The sequence below is a fragment of the Phaenicophaeus curvirostris genome, chromosome 2, assembly GCF_032191515.1.
Source record: "Phaenicophaeus curvirostris isolate KB17595 chromosome 2, BPBGC_Pcur_1.0, whole genome shotgun sequence".
NCBI classification, from domain to species: domain Eukaryota; kingdom Metazoa; phylum Chordata; class Aves; order Cuculiformes; family Cuculidae; genus Phaenicophaeus; species Phaenicophaeus curvirostris.
Window position 1 is genome coordinate 71,519,666 of NC_091393.1, and position 23,258 is coordinate 71,542,923.

The window sequence follows — 23,258 nt, forward strand, 5'->3', positions numbered from 1 at the left end:
TCACTGAAGTTGGGGGGTTTGGGGATTTATTTTTTTTTTTAAGGGGAGGGGGAAGTGGGAGTGGCAAACTGTTAATAGTTCTAAATCAGATTCAATTCTGGATGTTTTCACCTTCTGTATTCCAACGTTGGCTGTGTAGCAGATGGGCCATATCAAGGAAACATGAGTAGAGGGAGGTACAGAGTTTCAGTATAGAAATTGGGCTGACTTTGAAATTGGAATAGGCAGGAATTCAGGCAGTATGGTTTAGTTAATCTGAATATTGTTGTTGAGTGCAAGATTTTGGTGCCTTAATCCAGTGCGAAGATTTGAAATCTTGTTATGAGCTTAATCTTGGCCTGCTGCTGTCAGATTTTACAGTTTTCAAAGCTTAATAGATAGTCCTAGGGTATGCATCTGGGTAATGGGCTGTTCGCAAATGTGTTTCTACCAATTTTTTGTATTACTTCTCCTTTAGATTTTTTGGATATGAATTGGATAGGGAAAATGTGAATGATTGTTACATGTTCTTCCCTTTTTGAATGAGTAGGATTTGTCTGCATCAGTTTCATGTGTTATATTATTTTCTTGCAATAAATTGTAAAGCTTATGTGTTGTAGTGCTGCAAATATATCGATTAAAATCAGTGTGCTTCATTGCATAGGTATCTTTGAAAGTTGCTTGGATGCTTTTGGGGTTCCTTCCCCCCACACCCCCCTGTGTATTTTTTTTTTCATCTAAAGTCTGAGAAGACAGAGTATTTGGCTACTTAAAATAGTTTTAAAATACAGTTTTCCAGTAAATGACATATCTTTTATGGCCTAATCTTAAAACTCATAATGATATTAAAGGATTATAAAATAGGTAAAGAAAGGAAAGGAAGAAGACCTTGCATTCCATGTCTTACAGGCAAATACTTGTACTTACAGGCAAAATCTAGAAGAGAAAAATTATATTTTCTAGTAAAGATAAGAAGATTCTGAAATCTGTTTTTATAGGAAGTGTAAGTTATTAAATGATACAGAAAGTCATTCCGTCTATATTTCAACTGTATTTTTAATGTTTAAAAACAGAAGAGAATAATTAAAACAAGGGATTGGCAGAATTATCTGAGAACCGGTCATCTGTATGATGGGAATAACAAAAAACAAGTTGATTTAATGTGTTACAGATGTATGGACAGAAATATCTGAAGCATAATGAGAGGAAGAAAAGGAGGCATTCAGCCAAACACTGAAAGTTAAACTTTGTCTGTATTTTCTCTCTGTTAGTTTGTATTCTTGTTGATAAACACAATCACCTGGTGCAGAAGCACCAAGAAAAACGAGCTGTGCACAGCAGATGGTAATTTTAAGGCAAAAAGCGGAAAGCTGAAATATGGAAAATTCCATGGAAAAATGTAGACATGTAAAAAAACACAGCAGAAGATGCAAAAATGCAAAGGATGCCTGCAAAACTTTTAAGTATTTTCTGGAATCTCTGTGAACAATCTCTTACTAATTAATAAAGAACCTTGACTGTTATAGAAAGAAGATCAAAACATAAACGTACACTATATCTCCTGCTGCTTAGGGGCTAATTTACATTTAGCACTTTAAGTATTCTCACATGATGATTCTCCTGTTTTTACATACAATGCAGTGGCTGTCACAATTCTTGATATTGCAGGTGTCTTTATTATAGTGAGAATCCTCCTTTCAGTTTTTAACACCAGCTATTTTAAATAATTCCTAAGAATCCCTCTGCGTGAGAGAACCAAACTAGCGTTCTTGTCTTTATACCAACTCAGAGATAAAGGAGAGAATAATCAAACCAGAAAATCCCTGAATGGGTGACAGCAGAGCGTCACGCAAGCAAGTTGGCATCACAACTAAATACTTGCATGGCATGTGTTATGGTGATATTATTTTAATTCTTAACTGTTGAGAAATCAGGAGTAGCTTTGACTTGTAGCTAAAGAAGAGATTTATGAATCTTATTCTCTTTCCCTCTAAGCAGACCTGTTAGGGTTGCTGTTAATTATTGCCATTCTGGAAAAGATGACTGAAAAAGCACGTCGTTCATATTCCTTCTCTTGCTTGTGACTGAAGTAGTAAACCTAGAGTATTGAAAACTATATTTACTTATTATTATTTGTTGAGGAGTTGCTTAGCCAAAGATTTGTGATCACTAGAGAAACCAATCTTCTACTCTCGACATATGTTTTTGTTTAGAAGAAAGAGCAAGTATTCACACTTGTAATGCATTTGAAACCCTCTAAATATGTGGTTATAAAGCATAAGCAGTTATAAGTATTTGGTTATTATGTTTCTTTATATGCTTGCAATGCTTTGGAGCTGGTATTATCCTAGCTCCCACACTTAGGTGACTGAGATAAAAGATTAAGAATCTTTATATCTGTTTCAGTGTCCTGTAGTAAGCACAGGATTTCACCTGTGCATCGTTTGAAAAAGCACTTCCATTTAGTTTTCTCATTGCTGCAGTAGACATGTTACAGAGAATTGACAAGTCTATAGCTTCCAGATCCCAAATATCTCTCACATTGTTTTGGTATACTAATAATAGCTTTGAATAGACTGTGTGGACACTGGTGATCGAAAAAATGATGTCAATTTAAATTGACAAATTTAGGCTTCAGTGATCATTCATGCTTGAATTCCTTGTAATGAATTGTGCTAACTTCAGTGCAGTAGAGATAGTGATTCATGAAGCGTCATCTGCTTCAATGTATTTTTGTAAATGTGGACTTCAAATTATCTCTGCTCTCTGAAAATGATCTCGTCTTTTTTCAGAAGATTAGTTCTGGCATAACTATTAACTTTGTATTGTAAAATCACACTGTGTAGTTCTGTGACATAGTAGAGCATGATAACACACACATCATTGTTTTTTCCCCAAGTTAAACTCTGCAACATACTATTTTTCCTGTAAATCATTTAAGTTATTTCTTGAGGTATCTTGAAGGTGTGGGAAGAAAGTGGAAAAGTTGGAATGGATTTGGTGTTGCAGCAAATTAAGTATATGAATATTAACTGGTCAAATTGTATTAAAATTCAAGCAATATTATTTTATTTAGGTTTCTGTGCTACAGTAAACAAGATTTTGAGCTTGTCTAGTTAGAGTTATATCTTTATGGTCAACACTCCTGTCTTAAAATATCTTCTCTTAAAAATGTATTTTTTTAAATACTTGTTGGTCTTTTTTCGATAGTTGTTGAATGAATCAGTCTGAAACAGCTTTCTGGTATTGAATACCAAAGAATGCTTAGAAGAAGACATTATCATGTGTTTTCTGCTCTAGAAGCCTCTGTTACTGGTGACTTAAGCTAATGTTAATGAATGTGAAAATTAAAATTCAGTTAAAGCCAGAGGCTAATATCCCTTCTTTTAATATGATAGCTTTATTTGATAGCAAATGCCTCATACGTGCACCTTTGACTCATTCTGAGACAGTTGGCAATAGCGTGTTAAATTCACATACTTCCAATACTGACGGAACAAAAAAATGCTTAGATGTTGAAAAATGCATTTGTCATTTTTGTTCACAAGGTCTGACAAAATTGGAACTTTTTGCAAATATGAGGCACCTTCTGTGAACTCTTAGGGTAGTTTTGAGGAAGTTTGCCTCTCCCTATGTTATAGGAAACATTGGCACACCCAGCTGGGCGTAGATTTTGCCTGAAACCTCTGTGAGTCTGGCAGAGCTGAAACTTGAACTTGGCGCTCTGCTGTGTTCCCAGTGAGCACTCTGGCCATTGGAGAGTTGATGTTTTCTGTGTTTTTTCACATTTATTTTCATAAAGGCTTTGGTTCCATTCTACTATGGAACAAGATGATTTCTAAATATCAATGCCTTACAAAGCAAAAAACCTTCATCCTTGCTTCTTAAAATATCAGAAATATATATGATGCCAGTTTTTAGTGAAAAAAAAAGTCTACTTTGGACCGTAATGTTGATTCCAGGAGAAAGTGGTGGTGTGTGCCCTTCTAAAGAGCACAGAGAAAAAAATTAATAAATAGGGATCTTATTTCATCATATAGGTGTTATCATCTAACATTACTAAATGTTACTACCTCAAGAAAAGTTACTGGTTATAGTTACTAGTAAGGCAGAAATGCTGTCTTGTGTTTAAAATGGAACAGGGTAGAAATAACCTGAATGGCTATAAGGGCCTGCTTCAGAATCAGGGGAGTAATTTGAGGTCAGAATTTGATTCCAAGTGAGTGACAGCTCAACTATATGTAGGAATAATATTCAGTTTATAAACTGTGTTGACAGGGGTACCACAATAATGTTAAAATTAAAGCTCTTCATGATAGTTGCTATTGAGAATGTTTCAGTTGATGTTCATGTTTTAATATGAACTACTTTAATAAAGTGCAGTTGGAAATGATGGGTTTTTTCCTGAGAGAAAAGGTTTGCCAGAACATGTGAACCCTCTTTTTCTGGTTTTATTATCAAGTGTTGAGCAGAAAGCTATATTTCTAAACACAGCCTTAATTCCATCTCTAAGAGTACTTCCTGGATTGAATCTTGCATCCAGTTATGTCTCTTGTTGCTTTTGGCCCACACCAAGCCCTAATAAATACTAGAAATGCAGAAACATGCATTAGTATTGAAAAACCAATGTTGTTACGCCTGTATTTGGCCTGGCAATAAGCCCTGTGAAAACAGCCACCCACAGAGATTATTAGTACTCCTCATGTGGATAGTTTGCTTCATAAAACGTTTAAAATAACGAAAAATAGAATAGTCGAGCCTTCAGTGGACAAACTAATGTCTGTCCTAAGCTCTAGATCTTAAACCTGAATCGTCACTATAGGGTTTCAGTTGCAATGAACACAAGGGGGGTCTGAAATATGCCCCAGCTGTAGAAACAGTCAGAGTGTGATTGTTACTTGAAACTGAGCCCCCATCTCTATTGCTCTTAAATGATTTTTGGAAAACGGGTGTAGCTGAGGAAGAATAATATTCTCATCATGACTGAGTTTTATAAAAGTTTGCGGTACACATTTCAGTGGCCAATTTCTCTAAATTTTTTTTTTTAAATACAGGATTATATTTTTAAAAGTTCACCTATGTAAATGTATCAAATTCAATGTTTTATGATTAAAAAAAAAATTGTTCCTGAACTGGTGGAATAAACTGTAGTTTTCTTGTTACTCCTTAGACTGTGTGTTACAGGAAGCCATCATTTATTGGTTTATTTCCTGATCTTTGTGAGAAACTGGTCCAGTCTGTAGATGGGTAGTTGATTTCTCCCACTACTATACTGCATGCTGTAAACTTCTTCCCTCATCTAATTTAACGTCTCCTGATAACTGTCATATTCATGATCAGCAGTATTCTACAAATGCTGCATTTCTAACAATAAAATATGGGGGTTTGGACACAGAGAGTAGTTTTCTACCTTCAGATTCTCCTTGCCTACCTTCTTTTTGCTCTTTCTGGGCAAAACTGTGTTGCAAAGAACCCTACTTTCTACCTCTGCTGTGTTACAATTCAGTGTAGAAGTTTGTCCACTTGCATCCAAGTATTGATTTTTTTAGCTGAAACTGTAACATTGGTCACAACAGCTTTTCTTTTAGGTCATCCTGGTCTCTTATTAATAACTCTGTAGAGCAGTTTAGGGAGAGGAAGGTTGCCCTAAGTTAGAATCAGATCCCAGTTAGAAGTTTACAAAAATGCATGATGTATTTTACTGTGCTTTTTCAGGTTGGTGAGCTGACACTGAGACAGGCCTTTCACAACTCATTTTGACAAGACCGGTGTTTAATTAGCTGTAGGGATGCTATTTAAGATACTAGGGTTTTATTCATAGCTTTTGTATTGAAATTTCCTAAAAAAGCAATTTGACATTTTTTTAATCCTAACTTAAGTACTTCTTCTTTTTAAAGGAGTTCATACAGTGGGAACCTCTGCAATCAAGGAGGAGAATACTCTTATTACAGAAACTGATTCTGTGCATGCTGAAGGTGCTTTTGAAGCAAATGAAAACTTCCACCAAAAAGAGCAAAAACAAACGTTGCAGTCCCTTTTCTCTTTGCTCCGTGAAGAGGTTGAGCAGATAGATTCTAAGATACTTCCATTGTGTCTCCATCAGGTACTTTCTGTGATTCTGGGGTGTTGCACACAATTGTTTTTTTTTTATTTGGGACCTTTCGTAATTACTTTAAAATGCATTAATTCAGCATATACCAATATTTATATTTGGAGAGGGTATTTTGATGTATAACAGGTAGTCAAGGCAAATGTCTCCTCTAAGGCATTCTAACATATATGAAATTATAAACTGCCTTGGAAGTATATTCTGCAGTTAAGAGGAACTCTTAAGGACAGATTTTCTAATTTTCCAAATGGTAAAATTCTGTTTTGCAGGAAGATTTAGGAGAATCACTCTTCAACATTCCTTAAATATGGTCTATAAGACGCTGATATAGATATAAGACAACTGATACCTAAATAACGTTTAAAATCTATTTTTACAGTTGGGGACTTCTTTCAAGTATGCATTTAATGCATGAATGCTAAGATTTAAGGTTTCTTAGTGTATACTCTTTCATAGCACAGCTGTCATATCTGCAGGACCACAGGAAATACTGTGTCATTTGGAAAGCAATCTTTTTTACTAACTGGTCAGTATGTTTTTCTTTCTGGAGATTATGATGCAAAATGAGTCTGTTGATAGGACTTGATGCAGTATTGATTTATAGTTTAGCTGTGTCAGACTAACAGTACAATAGAAGAATTTGTCTGGTTATAGTGTCTAATGTAGGGTATATACATATATAGGTAAAAAATTGGATGGGTGTGATATTTTAAACTTCCAGAGTGATGACACTCCTGCACTCTTATTCTCTTTGATATAAATCAGTGATTATATTTGAGAAAGAAGTTTCTCTTTAGTATTGCAAATTATAGATAATTTACCTTTGACATAGAATTTTAATTTTAATCTATATCTGAGTGAAGATACTTCATATCATTCCTAAGTTTATTTGAAATTTAGCATTAACCATTAGGGTTAACCATTTGTACTTCTAGCTATGCTGAAATTGGTAGTCATTTACGTGTTAGTACAAGGTCTGTTTTGGAAAACAACAGTTAGAGCAAAAACTTGAAAACGCTTTACAAACATTAAGGGATGTCATTGAATATGATGGAGGTGAAATCTGTTTGCTGCTTTTTATATGAGGAAGCCAAACCCTAAGGGTAACAACCTGTTCACAGTCATACAGGTACTGTGACAGAACTGAGAACAGAATCTGCATTTGCAGGTTCAGTCGTGTAATCAAACCCCAACTCTTTTTTCCTAAGAAATATCAAGCAATTTGTAATGGAGCATTTGAAAGAAAGATAAGAGAATTTACAAGGATCATAACATACTTCTTAATGTGGGGAAAAAAATAAAAGTTTTTGACGATAGCATGCATATTTTCAGGTAAAGTGAGTCTATTAACGATTTTTTTCCTTTTCCAGTTAATTAACCTGTCATCTTCAGTCTTCTTTTCAGATTGTTAATACAGCCTGCCGGTAACTTTCTTTTATGCCAAGTCTAGCAAATACTCTTATATCAGATTCTCTTTTTATTCCATATGACAATATTCAATGTAAAATAAAAAGCTATGTAAGGTATTTTGGGATATTAACAAAGTTGTTAGTGGAAAGCCTGTATCAAATATTCAAAAGATGGGGGATATTAGCAACTGTTTAAGGGTTAACTTTTAATTCAAATAGGGTGTAATTTTTTTCCTATCTTGAATGGGATTCATGTGATTTGTTTATTACTTGTCACAGAATCTAAAAGTATTTCTATATAAAACAAAGATACAGAGCTCCAGAAATCCTTAGGAGACTACTGTGGATAGAAGACAAAATGTGCAAATCAAGAACCTTAGAAGTCATTTACCAGTTCTTTTTTGGAGGTACTGGGCTTAGAATGGCTTAGTGATTAGTAATAAGACTGAGAGCCAGGAATACACAGCCTGTAATCTAGACTCCTCTATCAAGTTGCTGTCTTTTTTGAGCACTTGTGTCCACTTGTTAAACCCTTCAAATTATGAGTGCTTAAATTGATATGCCTCAGGTTTTGAGACTGAATGTTTGTGTCCTCCCAGAGAAGGCATTGAAGTATCAGTTATGAGGTGTCTCAACTTGGATGTTCAGGTGTCGGTGTATTTGCAGTTACTGGACACATTTTGCAATCGTAGTCCTTGCCACACTATGCATGGCAAATAGTAAGACTGCCAACATACACTGTCCCTGAAGATTAATTAGTTAGTGCTTGCAAAGGTCAGTGATACTATTGAGTTCTCTGGAACAAAATATTTTTACTTCTAATGTTTGCATTTTCTGTATTTTATTCCATTTGCAAGCAAAGCCATCAGTATTTGAATCTCAGCTTTCTAGGAAAGCCTGCTCAATTTTCTAGCAAGTTAAAAAATTTTTAGTTATTTCAAATCTCAATGATTATTTATCAGTTGGGAGGAATTAAATGAAAAATGTTTGGTTACCATGGTCTCTTTTCTATTCAGTGTTACACCTTTTCCTTTCCAGGTATTAGCTCTGTTTTTTTCTATACTACTTCTCACCACTAACTCAAAGTCAAAGTGAAATTCTGATTCTGATTAGAAACCTGCTTATTTTCTGACTGTCTTTGGATACTTGCTTTCTCTGAGCTGGTTGTGTGGAGTCTAGTACAATGGTGTATTTGCTCTTTTAGTCCAAGAAATAATCCTTTATGCTTACTGAGGGGGATGGGACACAATGACCAAACACAAAGCTGATACCTCTACTCAACTAACAGAAAAAGTGGGTTTTCTAACTGCCATCTCGACTTTTCTTCTGGAAGTTCTGCCACTTCCATGCTTGCAATTTTGGCTTTGAAATAGCCGGTTTAAAGTAAAAGCATCACTAGAAGAGGATAGCCAATTGGTTTCAGTAAGTCTGTAATTAAAATATGTTGTCTTGATATAGCAATAAGTTGATACACTGGAAGATAATTTTCTGTTCTATTTGCATGCCCATATTCTTGGTTTATACATAGCTTCTCAGTGTATAGACCCTTGATGAGCATGTATTTACTGTTCCTTTTTGCCGTGATTTGTTAAAAACAGGTGTTAAAAAATAACCCAGCCAGGGGAAAGTTTTTCAAGATGTTGCAGCTAGAGAACTTGAATGCTTAGGCATAGAGATCCCTTGTACAGTTCCCCACCGTTGGCTGAGACAGCAGCTCTTACAGCAGCATTTAATGGCAGCTTACACAGTTTGTTAAGCTAGAAGTGCTAGAGACATACTTACGTGTTCAAGTATTTTATGTGTGGTCTGTCTAATGTTTGATTTTCCTAGTTTCATTAGCTGCTTTGATATGATTTTTGTTTTCTGTATTAAACTTCCATAGCACTTTGAGCTCTAAATGCAACAGGGAACATTTGCAAACATTTGCATATTTCTTGTGTCACCTCCATGGTATTTCTTTTATTTGACCTATCTGTATTAACACAACATCCATCCAAGAGAACGAGTCTTGAAGAACTATGATTTTGGGGAGGTTTTTCCAGTGGTTGTCTTCAGCAGAGCTTTCCTGTTACAAATCTGATTTTAATTGTTCTGTTATAGAAACATCAACCTAATGTGGAAAAGCCTCTGATTTGTTCAATGCCTAAACTCCATGGCTTGCTCTGTTGTTGAAGAGCTTCAAATACCAAGATGTTAGGCTTAGTGAACTGACACGTGAGACAGAGGATCTTTAAATCTTTTTAACACAGAAGAGCAGCTTCAAGAATGGAAGTGGCAGAAGGCTGCTGCAGTGGTATTATCTGGCTTCTGCAGGTGAATTAGGAGTAATGCAGAAAACAATGAAGAACTGGAGTCCTTTTATGTTTATCTCATGCATTTCAAATATTCATATTGTAAATATTTCAAATTCTGTGCATTTGAAATATTTATGGTAATTATTTATTGTTCACATTATTTTAAATAGGATATAATCAGGAAGGTCATTGGTATGCCTCTGGTGCTGTGACGGGCAATATTTGTCATGACTTTTTTCCAAATATTGTTCTTTTTACATTAGTCAGTAAACCTCCATTTTTTTTGTTTTATCACATTGCACTGTAATGCTCCGAAGAGCTCAGCAGTCATCTTTATTTGGTCAAAAATAAGGATGCAATGGTCAGTAACAGAATTTAAACTCTTCAACTCATCTCAGTATCACGGTACTTCTGTTCTAGGTAATTTTAAAACTTTCTAATATTATCATTAAAGAAGTTTGTTGTAACAAGATAAAACCCAACTAGCATTTGGGCAATTTCATTTGTGTGAGAGGACATCATATTTCTTTGTTTTTTCATATTCTTCTTAAATGTCTTTGCTAGAAAAAGAATACATGCATTTAGTCTGAACATGCGTATTTTACCCAAATTAAACAGGAACCTGCAAAAAAGGTGTTAAAAGGTATGATTAAAAATTATATTGTATCCTTAAGACTCTCTTATTTTTTATATTTGCAGATAGCCGAGACCTATTTTCAAGAGGGGGAATGTATCCTTTTATTTGTAGATATCATTACACTATCTTAAAATAATCTGTCATGGTCAAACAGACAAATGCTTTACCAATGACTCACAGGTTGTGGGTCAGGGTTAGAAAAAAGCAAGCTGTCATAATTTACCCATTAGTGAATTATATAATATGTTAGCAAGTCCTTAATGAGAAAGCTGGAATATGAGTATAGTATTAAAACCTCTTCCAAAAGTTGTACCGATGCAATCATCAGTACCCAAGCAAGGAAGTAAGAAAATATTTTCAAAGGACTTCCGGTTTTGTAGGATAAGTTTTGTTCTGAGTATTGGTAACTGGGAGTAAGTCCCATCTAGATAGCGTATGTATTCTGTTATATCAAATAGGGAACTGCTATAGTAAGAACAAAATTACCACAACAGTTGATTAGAATATGTACTACAAGTGTCTAGATTAGAATAAAAATACAAAACACACTGAGCTAAGGGAGATCAGTAACCTACAAACAATAGCAACATGTTCTTTTGCAAATGCTAATTAGTCAAAATCATATCAAGGTAGTTTGAGATACTGTCATAGGAAACAATGTGTAATTGCTTCTGGGAACAGTTAGTTCAATGATCCAGGTTATTTTGATTTGTTCCTAGATAATACGAGTAAGTTTTGCCAAAAAGTTATAATAGTTGAACTGCTAATTAGTCTGGTAAATATCAGAAATTGTGGGAGGTGATAATCATATTAAAACTTAAAGTGAAATTATATTTTCAGAAAAGGTGGACTGGGTTTTCCTCTGTTTGCTTTTTGGAGGAAAATGATCAGACTAAAAAGAAAAGGCAAGAGCGGTAAGCCCTCTAAGGTATATGTGATTCAACAAGGTGTGTCATAAATTACAAAATCCATGCATACAGATTATTTCTTTATTATGTAATTTGTTACAAATGAAATACAGCAAGTATACAATTATAATGATTAAATAATAACACATGAGAAACCTGGAAAGGAATCTTTGTAACCAAATTATACTAGCCTGTAGTACAGAACCAGAGAAATAATTGTCATTATATTATGAAAGTAACGTATAAAATCAAATAACCATCACTGTCTTAGAAGACTGTACTTCTGCCTTGGTCATCCTGATTCAAAAACTTTAGTCAGAAAATCTAAATATACAGCACAAATTAAAGGCATGGAAAAATTCTGTAGTAAATTATGACCCTGGAGGGAGAAATACAATAAATTTAAAAGTCATTCAACAGTGTGATTGAAAGACAGTTTCTCTTTCACAGAAGCTGCTTTAATTGAAGGACACTGTATTTAAAGCTGATCGAAGGAAATATTTTAATGTAGTGTTCACCTGATGTGTGGAATTCAACGCCACAATACATATTTATGAAGCATATCTCCTCTGTACTTGCAACCATCAGTTTCCTGAGGTTAATAACAAACTTACTTGATCATATCACACTGTATTAATTATCCACAACAGGCATTTTAATTCATCCAGTGTAGAACTTCATATTAACAATAATTCAGGGTTTCTTGCTGTGATCCTCTAAGGCTATCTCTCTGATCTGTAATTCTGTTTCTAATAACAGTTTTCTTGAAGGCAAGGAATATTCTTTCCATTAATATTGTTGTTCAGAAGCCATGCTACGTATGTGTTGCATGTGGCTAATAAGAATAACAAGTACAGGTTGTGGTTTTGGAATAATTACTCCAGTATTTCAACTAGCATGAATAATGGAAAATATTTTTTCTGTATTACTATACCTCAGCCACTGTACTTCTGTCCTCATTGTACTGTAGAATTAAATTTTAAATAGCTGAGAAAACAATTCGGCCTCGATGGAACTAGAAATATCCTGACTGTTCCAAAATGTATCAGTATACCTTTGTGAATGTATTGATAACCCTAAGGCAAAAGAGTTCTTAATATAGAAGAAATGTAAGCACAATCTTCAGAAAGAAGACAAAAGGCAAATTGAGCTGTCCCACAGCATTATATGCAATGACTGAAAAGAGGGAGGGTAGTTTTTGAAAGTTTGAGTTAGGGAGATTTTTTTAAATATTCTCTCCAGCTGGTCAGTAGAAAGGAACCATTTTTTCATTTGGTTATGATTATTGACATAAAGTTGTATTTCTTGAGAGACACATACTGGTATTTGTATAATTGACTTGCTTTTCATTTCCAAGATATTTATTTTCTGATAAGAGTTGTCAGCATAATAACATATTGCTCATTTCTTTTCTAGAAAAACTTTTGTTGGACTTAAAAGTGTGTGGGAAGAGGTAACTGCTGAAGAGAACTTTTCTCATCTTACTTCCTAATTGTTCTTTTCATGTATGCTATTATTTTCTTCCTCATACAGAATCCTGAGTGCTAGCCGTTGTTCATCCTGATTCAATTATGTAAAATTTCAGGTACATTATGATTGCCCTTTAAGTATGGTGCCAAATATAAATAAATCATAATGTGTCTATATATGAGTGCGTTCTTCTTTAACCTTCCATTCAGATGAGAAGGCAATGAAGTTCATTCAGCTTGAACGACTGTATCATGAGCAGCTACTTGCAAATCTTTCTTCCATACAGGACCAGTGGGGTGAGTACAGGCTAAACTAATATGGTCGAAGAAAGAGTAGGTTTGATTTGTGTTTCTAAAGGAAAGCGTATACATTTTTCCAGCTTAAAAATGTTACATAGCAAAAGCAGCATTTATATCAGAATTTCTTTGAACTTGCTACAAGAAAAGTGTTCCTGCTTTGTATCTCTCCTTATATGTTGCACAGAACAGGTGCAAATAGTTTGTCCTTCTTTATTCTGTTAATTGAGACTTTGATTGATCCACAGTTGTGTTGAGCATATTATTTTGTTTAAGATTGGTGAATCTGATGTAATGAAAATAGTGTGTTGTGGGAAAATACAATGGTTTTTTTTGATAGTCGGAAGCAAGATTGTAGAGCATACATGGAAGAGCTGTCAAAATTTCTGCATTAATGAGTTTCACATATATTTTTTATGTTAAGCAAATACTGCTTTTATGATACTTTGAGTGAAAATTATTTTGATATAATTTAGAAAGAAAATGGAAAACAGCGGTTCCTAGTCCAGTTACAACACTGAGGAACTCAGCTAAAGAACTGAGTGGTGAGGAGTTGGAAAAACTTACTCGAGTTTGCTCTTCACATCAACAGTAAGTATAAGAATGTGTTATTAATTTTCCAGTACTAATATGTTAGCACAGCTATTGCCTACTTGCCAGTATAGGTATTTTAAAGTAGTCAGTTTAGAGTTGTATCCTCTTGACTTTAATGATTTTGCTTATAATGTGGTGGTTGTTTTTGAAATGTAACTGACTGAAGTGTTTCTGTTACCATCAATTTTCAGTCTTTTAATGTAGTTTGAAGAATGTATACAGACTAGACCTGGGTTTTTTTAAGCTAATCATTAATTTGATAGAAATGGAGTTTTGAGTTAATTTGTAAGTATTTTCAGCAAAAGTGAAAACTGAATAGTGTTAATTTAGGAAGAGAGGGGCTGTAGAACTGATGGTGGTGATTGTGTCTATACTTGTTGTTTTAATCATTGTTTTTTAAATGCAGTTGCCCAGCGTCTTGGACCTCAGCACTCACATCTACCCTATAGGATTTTATTCCCAAATTTTTCACATTTTTGGATAATTCTCTAAAGCTTTAAGTCATTCTCGTTATCTTCTGTTGATTTCATGTAGGTTGCATGAACATTATGAGGCAGTGATTCTGTAGTTTTCTAGTGTGGCAGTATTCTGAAAAGCTGTGCGATTTTAGTTTCCACCTGTTTTGCCTGATTCAGCAGCCTCCTGAATCAGTGTATCACAGTATCACAAAATTTTGGACGTTGCCTAGGCTGCTTTTCTGGGCAGTAATACGTATGGGACTGTAACCATCAGGAAGGAGAAGGTCTTACTTCATGGGTGAATATCCTACCTACTAGGCATTGAATTTAAGGGGCAATGTTAAAAATCATACTAGCTGCCACTGAAAAATTATCAGCCATTGACAACAGGGGAACAAACCACATTCAAAGACCATGAAAATACCAACACGATATTTTGGTATGCTCTCAGTCAGATGAGTGAGAAAGAACTTGTTCTAATACATTTGTGTTGGTTTAGTGTGGATGTAGCAAAACCAAAATATTCCTGTTGCTCCTAGAGAATATGATTTTGCTTCCACACTTTTTCCTTCTGGGTGGCCATACAGAAATTTGAAAATACCCAGGCTGACTGCCAGTACCCTGGCAGAGATTGTTTATTTGTTGTCTGAATATGTTTGGGAAGGAGCCCCAGGGAAGTATACTCCTGTGTTTCCAAACGAGGAGGAGGCAGCTCTAGCGCTGTGGCTGCGTGTTTACATGCTGCATGTTTACACCCACAGCCTGGTGCTACTGAGAGGCCGCATTCTGAGTGCCTGCAGAGTTCCTCAGCCTACATTTCCTTGCACGTAACCTTGCAAGCCCAGAGGAAGATCAAGATACACTTCTATTGCAATTTATATAAGCTGCAACTAGTAACACCTTGCTGTTGTCACTTCAATTGTCACCTTGTTGAGAATAACTCTGCCTTCTCCTACTAATTTTTCCATGCACTTTTTTACACTTTAAAATACTAAATTGCAGTTATGGAACATCATTCCTGGTTCTGAGAAATTTGATTAAAATTAAGGCTTGTGTTCATTTGGTATGATCAGTTCTCTGCAATTAATATGATTACTCTTCCAGACTCTCTAGGTGAAAGCCTATTCGCTTTTATTGTTTCATATACTTTTTCCTAGGCTTTAATTTCAATTTATTTTCTAATTAAAATTATACTTTATTTTTTAATTAATAACATGCAGGCCTTGGAAAATAAGAGCATTTTGCTTTTCTTACTGAAAGTAATGTAACTTTTTCTGATACTCAAGGTCTACAGCTACATCTGGACGTGTTTGTTGTTTAAAGATAGTTTTGAATGTCCTTTACTTGAAGTTTAGATGGTAAAATTTAAAAGTCAGTGCAAGTTATAAAAGTTTTTATTAGATACCGTGAACATCAGTGCTTTTCCCTCTTATCTCTCCTACTTCTCTTTTTTTTTTTTAGTAGCTTTAAACAAAATGCTCAACATTTTGTCTTCATTGTGGTATGAAAGGCTGCAAGACAGATTGTGCATGATAAAAGACATTGTGCATGAATCTCTAAACAGTTTGTAAAGTCCATGCTGTCTGTTAGCAGTGCTGACTCACCTGTGAATCCCAATGTAATCAGCTGGAGCTGCTGTATCTCACAGTACCTAGAAAACATGTCCCAATGTCTGTGGAGAGGGAAAGATATTTTGTGGGGTTTTTTTTTCGCCGTTCCTCAGTCTCTGTTATAGTGATAAGTATTTTTAATACTAGTAGGTACTGAGTCCTTACATCATATTTAAAGTTGGTAGAGTTCCTTCTGAACATAAAATTTTACAGGAATTTAGATTGCGTGACACATTGCAGTAAATTTTCTTTTGACTGCTTCCTCAATTAGGTGGAGCATTGTTTGGGCTAATAGGTCTTCTCATAATATTCACATATGGTACAGATCTGTGCTTGAAAGTATGCTAGCATGCTGATGCTTTCAATGTAAGAAAAGTTCAGTGCTAATATTAGAGCAGAGCAAAGGCCTGTAAGATTTCAGTGAAATTAGCTATGAAGAGTGTTGCTACTAAGTTGTTTAATTTATTCTTTTTTTCTTTATTGCCACAGGCCACAGGCATCGAAAAATAAGGTAAGTGGCTGTTCGATTGAATACTGCTTTGTAAAGATTGCGAATATATTTTTATAGTATTAGGTATAATCTTTCCAGTTTAGTATAGAAACTGTTTGAAGTTTGGTTGTCTCAAAAAGTCACAGTGTTCGTGTTTAATTAAAAAAATTACAGGAAATACTATCATATTTTACAGCTAGTAACTGCAGAAAATACACGGGAAAGCTGGTTTTTGCTTCAGTTAATGGAATCAAAACATTTAAAGGAAAGAGAAGCGACTGCTTTTAAATCAGGTAGGTGTGTATGTGTGTGTACATGTGTATATGTTTAGAATAGTATCCTGTAATGACATATTCCTATAAATACTATGAAGCTATTGCATTTGAAGCTACAGCATTTGTTGGATTCCCACAGATTCATCCATTTGTGCAAATTTTACTTTTTTTTCCACAACTGCACAATGGACATGTATGGAATTTCAGTTAGTATTGATATGCAGGATTGTAATTCAGGTAATTCTAGCCTCCATCAAAAAATGTCTTTTAAATATGCATGCATTTACGGCAGCCTACAAAATCTACAAAGTTATATAAAACTAGAGATAAGATACGTAATTTGTCTGAATAAAACATAAGATAAACATTCTGGTGACAAATATTTTCAAGTTGTGGCAATTCAGTATAGTTAACAATATTAGTAAATATTTTAAATTACATGTGATAGGCAGATTTTGATACACATTTTTCTATAACTGCACAGAAAATTAGGAAGCTTTTGGGGGGTCTTGAAGAGAGAGAGATACTTAATTTTTTTTTTTTTTTTCAGTACACACTTTTATGTCAGCTTAATTTTCCTCCCCCTGCTTTGGGGCAGTGGCTGTTTTGTTTGAGTAATTTGTTGGAATCATTGGGTTCTTATGAAACATTTGCAAATTAATTAATTGTTAAAAACAAGACATAGAGGGAAAGAGCATTGGTAGACTGCCAGGCTGTGATTTACCTCTTCCCTCTTCAAGCAAAAAGTTACTTTTTTTGCCACGTCCAGGTTGCCAGAATTGGCTTAAACTGAGTACCTTTCCTCAAAACGAGCTAGAATTTCTCACAAGATGAGTGTTGGCCTGAGTGACCTCAGAAAGTCCTTTTCAACCTAAACTATGCTACAAGTGCGTATCAGCCAGGATTTTCAGGAGAATCAGGAATTAATGAAGGTGCAGTCACAGTTCTCTGTATATGAATCATCCTCATCTTTATCTCTTTTTAACATGACCACTATTCTGCCTTTTCTCTGTCTTTGTTCTTGTAATCTAACTGAACACAAAACATTGAAAACATGACACAAACGTTCTACAGATCAGAAGGCAGATCAGAAGAACCCCGTGCTTTTTGAGTTTAAATGGCTGGGAAAAAACTAGGTACTTACAATTTTTCCATTGTTTTTATTCTAAGTGGGAACAAAAGCTTTCTGGAAAGCAGAATTTCTGAACGTTTGAAGCTTGTGAATTAATGAACATTTTGTGTCAATGTTAAAATACTGTAGTACAACATCTAGACATACTAAACTTAATGTGGAAGTAATTAATGGTGTTAATGATACTTTTTTCATGCCTTTCTCTTAACATAACTCTTATTAAGAGGTCATCAAAATCTTTGAGTACCGGTGAAATGTTTGTAAATTAATAAAGCTATGTCATCTAATAGGAAGCAGTTCTGCTGAAATTTTTCCAGCAGTGCTAAATAGTTTTTCAGTACAAAGATATGGATATTTCAAGCCTAACTCAAGTTGAAATGCTTATGATTTTCAAAAGATGCTTTTCAGAAGATTAGCACATTCTTGAGGAAGCACCCTGATCTGTTAAGGCTACTGTGGTCAGTTAGCTTTGGCTGCCCATCACTGAGTCAATGCATCAGCAGCATGGGACTGAATGTTTTTGTTGCAATTAAAAGGTTTTGAGTAGGGAAGGCATCAGTATGAAGTATTACAGAGAATGGACAAAGATGATCCATAACTCTGAATTTGTGTACAACGCTCAGTGCTGCACTCAAAATTATTCAAGCTGTGGCTGAGTGACCCAGCTCAGGACTACAAGCACTATGGCCATTTGGAGCTCATTCTTGATTTTTGCCTGAACCACAGCAGAGCCGTATGCTATAACCATGTAGTTCCTAATACTAACCTGTTCAGCCTTAGCCTAAATGCATAGGCCTTCTAATTGAAAATTTAGAATCCTTGTGTTCTGCTTTTTGGTTGTTTGGGTTTTTTTCTTTACATTATGAAAGATGAGAATTGTATGTGCAAACTTTTTCTTCTTCTCTTAGAAATTTATCAGCCAGCTCTTGATGAACACTCTCCAGTCCTTTTCTGCTGGATAGCTTTCCAGCCACTCTTCCCCAAGCCTGTAGCATTGCCTGGAGTTGTTGTGGCCCAAGTGCGGGACCCAACATTGAGCCTTGTTAAACCCTTAATGGCTGGCCTCGGCCCATTGGTCCAGCCTGTCCCAAATGCCTCTGTACTGCCTTCCTACCTTCAAGCAGATCATCACTCCTGCCTACCTTGGTATCACCTGCAAACTTACTGAGGGACCGCTCAGTCCCCTCATCCAGTTGCAGCCATTTGGGAGCATAGTTTGAGCTTCTGTAATCAATTGATCCAAAGGATTTACGATTCCTCTCTACTGAGGATATAGTGACCAAGAATCAGCTTTATAAGAAGATGACTAGTCAAGATTCCTGGGAGAGTAACTGAATTGGTTTTCTGTCCTTCTGAGCAAAGGATTGCGAGTGGTCTGTTCTATTACATGTTCCTTTCTCACCCTTTTTGAGTCTACCAACAGAAAGAACTGGGCCCTTAAGCTGTATGTGTGTACGTTAAAAGAGGAGATTTGATCCATTCTATATCCATTAACTTCTTCAGTTTCTGACTGAAAGCCTTAATAGCCTTTATGTTAACTAAAGATTATCAAAGTAATGTATTTCATGAAACTTTTCTAATGAAATAATTAATTTAATAAATACTTTAGCATAAGTTTGCAGCATGTACATATAGATGTGTTTCCAAGGTGACAAGAAACTGCTTATACTCTTTTCCCTGTTAGGTCATATGGTATTTGTTTTTAAATGGGAAAAAAGAGGAGAAGTGTGAATTCTCCACTGGTGAAATACTGTGGGTCAGAACTCTCTCTGGTAGGCTGTCATAACAGGATAAAAAATTGGTGGCTACAGGCTTCTGGGTTGAACAAAGCAAACATCAATTTTAAAGTAACTTTATTTGGGGGGAAAAAAACATTTCTTAAATTACCATAAGTGCTTTCATTGTTAGAAAAATTTCAGTAGATGCTTCGTTATATCTCTGACAGTTAGATAAAAGTTACTGCTTAGTTGGTGAGCTCATCTTCATTTAACTTAGTAGGGAAAAGTTTCTTTTATAATTAAACGTTCAACTCTAGTCTTTACTCGCCTTGAGTATATAGTGGGCATGAGTTGTCCGAAGCAGGTGTGTTGAAGTAGGTGTAAAGAAAATATTGAAAGCTGGTGAAAATTTGATGTGGAATGCGCAAATGATCATTACTTCTCATTTCCAATACGTCTGTATTTAGATCAACAACGCTAAGATCTTTTATTACTTTCTTAGGAATAGAGCCCTGAGCTCAAGGGACACCTTTCATGGTAAAGAATTTGATTTAATTTTTGATTCCATTTAATCTTTGTTGCAGTTGGAGGTGGCAATAAAGATGCCTGTTGTAATATCAATTTATCCACTAGGAAAAATTGACAGATGGTAACAAAATCTGGTACTTATAATCCAGGCTGTGTTTGAACTCATGACCTATTTCTGAAGGGCTCAGTATCCTGTTACAAATCTCTTGAGCTATCTACTCATCTGTGTCTAATTTTCAAAAAGTCCCTATCTCATACCCATTCCTTCTTTTCAGTGTTTTAAAGAAGTTATGTTTCCTGTACCTATCTGTTAATGTTGTGATTTTTTTTTCTGTGCTTTTGTATGGTGAGATATTTTCTTGTTCAATTTCCGAGCCTGTCTTTTCTGTGCTACCTTGTATTTCATTATCCTTTAAAATGAAGATGCTTTGGAATTTAATAAAATTATTCCTGAATACAGTGAATTAATGCCAGCATTTCTTTAAAACCTAACAAATATGACCGTGTTTCATGTTACAAGTTCAGGAAATTGCTCATATTTTAAGTGAGATTTTAACAGGTGAGGAAGGATAAGATTGGCATAGAGAGCTGCAGTTATTCTTGTGAGAACATCTGCAGTTCCTAAGGGCGTTATTTAATCTCTGCATTAAAGCAGAAAAGTCTTATGAATACATTTTTCTGTGACCAAATGTGCAAATGGCTGTTTTCTAGAGGTATTAATCTATTGTTTGAGGTTATTACTTTTACTGTAATGGTAGTCCTACTATAACAGAGCCTCAACTTAGTTTTTATGAAAGTGTGGAATAAAATGCATTTTCTGCTACAGCTAGCTTGCTTTGCTGTTCTGATTTTAAATACCCCTTTCTCTCTTCTGAAGTCTAAAAGGGAATATTTGGCTTTGAACTTCTCATAGTGGCTAATGTTTAATAATTTTATTGACAACTTGGGCCAACTACCTACCCCTTCATCAGCAGATCATGACAATAGTGGTTGAATTCATAAGCTGTGTAGAATTCCCCTTGTTTCTCTGAAATTTCAGATAAGAAAAATAAATTTTCATTTGTATTATAAATGTGAATGCAGAAATAATCTAGTTTTAAATATGTAAACTGACTTACATATCCAAAGAGCAACTTCTTTTTGTGTAGTCCGCTACGTAAGATATTGTAATTGGTTATCTAATTTAGTGTTAACCAAAGGATCTAGTTACCCACTTAAAGAATTGCATTTAATTTTTTTTTTAAATTAGCTTGATTTCAGCTTCTGTAAAGGAAATATAGAAATCTCCCTGTGTGATAGGTACATTAGCATCAAAATGGAGTTTTCTGTAATTAAGTGCATTTGTCTGAGCTCCAGGCCTCCAGTAGATGCACTCACATAAAATATGCTTTAGAAGAAATGTAGCTGTTCAGAAAGATACTTGCATACCTATTGTCCTTGAAGTATGGGAGTAACTCTTTTCAGAAGGGCACAAAAGCATATGCTTTGCCTGCAAGAATATGTGCAGATAGTTTGCTGAATAAGGAGTCAGCTTTGCAGACTACTAACAAAACTTTTATTCTGACTGGAACATAAAATAGCTGCCCTTCATGGCAGTGCATTTTAAAGCATTAGGTTACAACATTATCAAATCACAGTATACTCTTTCCTCCCTTGGCTGATGCTTTGAATCATTTAAAAACACTGAAACTGTTTTTCCTGTTGCACTCAGGTACTGAAACTTTTCCTGGCATTGCACCAAAGAAAGAAGATAAACAGCTGAGCACTAGTTCTCCAGGTGAAAATAAAACTGAAACACAGACAGGGGCAGGAAGCCTTTGGATAGCTGCAGGAAAGGACCACATGGAGGAGCAGCACTGCAGTGCTGAATCAACACTGGAGCCACACACCCAGTCCACAGGGACAGTGGGCAGGCCTTCTTCAGGCTGTTTATCATCTGGGGATGCCAGTAAAGATAACAGTTTGCAGCTGCGAGAAAGAGGGCTCTCTAAGGATGTGGAAAAAATAGAAGGCACAACTGGGGAGCCTGGAGTGAAACTGTCTCTTAAGCCAATGGTAGATGCTTTGGTTTTAACAGATGCTGATTGTATGCCTACTGATGTGGTTTCTGCTGATAAAGACGTGCAAGGTGATAGAAATCTGCTCAGATCAAAGCGTGCTGCTGGTTCTTCAGAAATTGCTACTGGCCAGCTTGGAAACAGTGATTTAGAGCAGCAGCAGAAACAGCTCAATGATGACAATGAAAAATCTTCATGGGACAGAACTGCATCAAGTGTATGCTCTGGGTGTAATAAGGTATCTGAGCAGGAGAGTACTGCCCATTCAGGAGTGTGCAAGGAAATACAGAGAACAGCAGGACAGGAGGTGAAGGTAAATAATGAAGAGCAAGAAGATTTATTTATCAGATTTTTAAATGGTAACATAATAGACACTGAAGAATCATTTGCAAACTTAGCAAACCAAGAGGACTTTGACACTGTTCCAGATATTTCACCTGAACGAGCATCTTGCAATTCACTGGAAGCTTTATCACTAGATGACAGCTTTTCTTCTCTTGATGAACTTGCAAGAAGGATAGAGATTGCTGAGGTAAATACTGCAAATCCTATGAAATCTTCCATGTTTATCTCAATTAAAATATTTTAGATACTGCCAACTTCAAAATGTGTTAAATATTGCTTTGTTTATCACTTATTTAATTTGAAAAGAAATCTACACTTCTTTAACTGTTGAGTCAATTCAGAAAAAAGTTTACCTGTTTGCCTCCTTCTTGACCAGCAGTGTTCTATGTTTCTAAAAATTAGATTGACTTTTACATATGAGTGCGAACACCATTTTCTTTTTTATTCTGACAGAGATTGTTAAGAGATGGACTGTGACTTGTTAAGTCACAGTGTCATGTCAGAGATTTACATAATGCCTATGATGTGACATTTGTTTGTATTCATAGATTAAAATTTGCTTTTCTGTGCCTGTTCCATATAGGTGAGAACTACATATGTAATAAACTCTGCGTATGAATGTGTGACCACCTAGTTTTGCCAAGTTTAGACAGTTTTGTTGCTCAACCAAAACTAAGAAATAACTTCTAAGCCTGAACCCATGTTTCTGAAGCACTACTGATAAGCCACAACAAGGATGAGTGCTTCATAAGTTAGATTGCTCTTTTGAAAATATAGAAAACTAATTGCGTTGGGACTTTTTTTGAGAGCATACGACATCATCTTCACTTTGTTTGTCTTCTGGATTTTGGTGCATTTGCAACCATGGGACCTTAAAAGCTTTTTATTTGAATGAAAATATGAGATTACTGTGAAATTATGTGAGTCCAAATTCTGGAGGGGGAAGACT

The 23,258-nt window shown here is 35.3% G+C and overlaps 1 protein-coding gene across 1 annotated transcript in view; it reads left to right on the top strand.

Moving 5' to 3' along the window:
- The window catches only part of CNST (consortin, connexin sorting protein), a 50,588-nt gene that overhangs the window by 17,144 nt on the left and 10,186 nt on the right, over positions 1 to 23,258 (top strand). Inside the window, exons 3-9 of the mRNA XM_069852424.1 lie at positions 5,877 to 6,082; positions 10,491 to 10,521; positions 13,016 to 13,102; positions 13,579 to 13,693; positions 16,254 to 16,275; positions 16,451 to 16,547; positions 21,619 to 22,496. Of these exons, the coding sequence (XP_069708525.1) occupies positions 5,877 to 6,082; positions 10,491 to 10,521; positions 13,016 to 13,102; positions 13,579 to 13,693; positions 16,254 to 16,275; positions 16,451 to 16,547; positions 21,619 to 22,496 (1,436 nt within the window). The remainder of the gene's footprint in view (positions 1 to 5,876; positions 6,083 to 10,490; positions 10,522 to 13,015; positions 13,103 to 13,578; positions 13,694 to 16,253; positions 16,276 to 16,450; positions 16,548 to 21,618; positions 22,497 to 23,258) is intronic.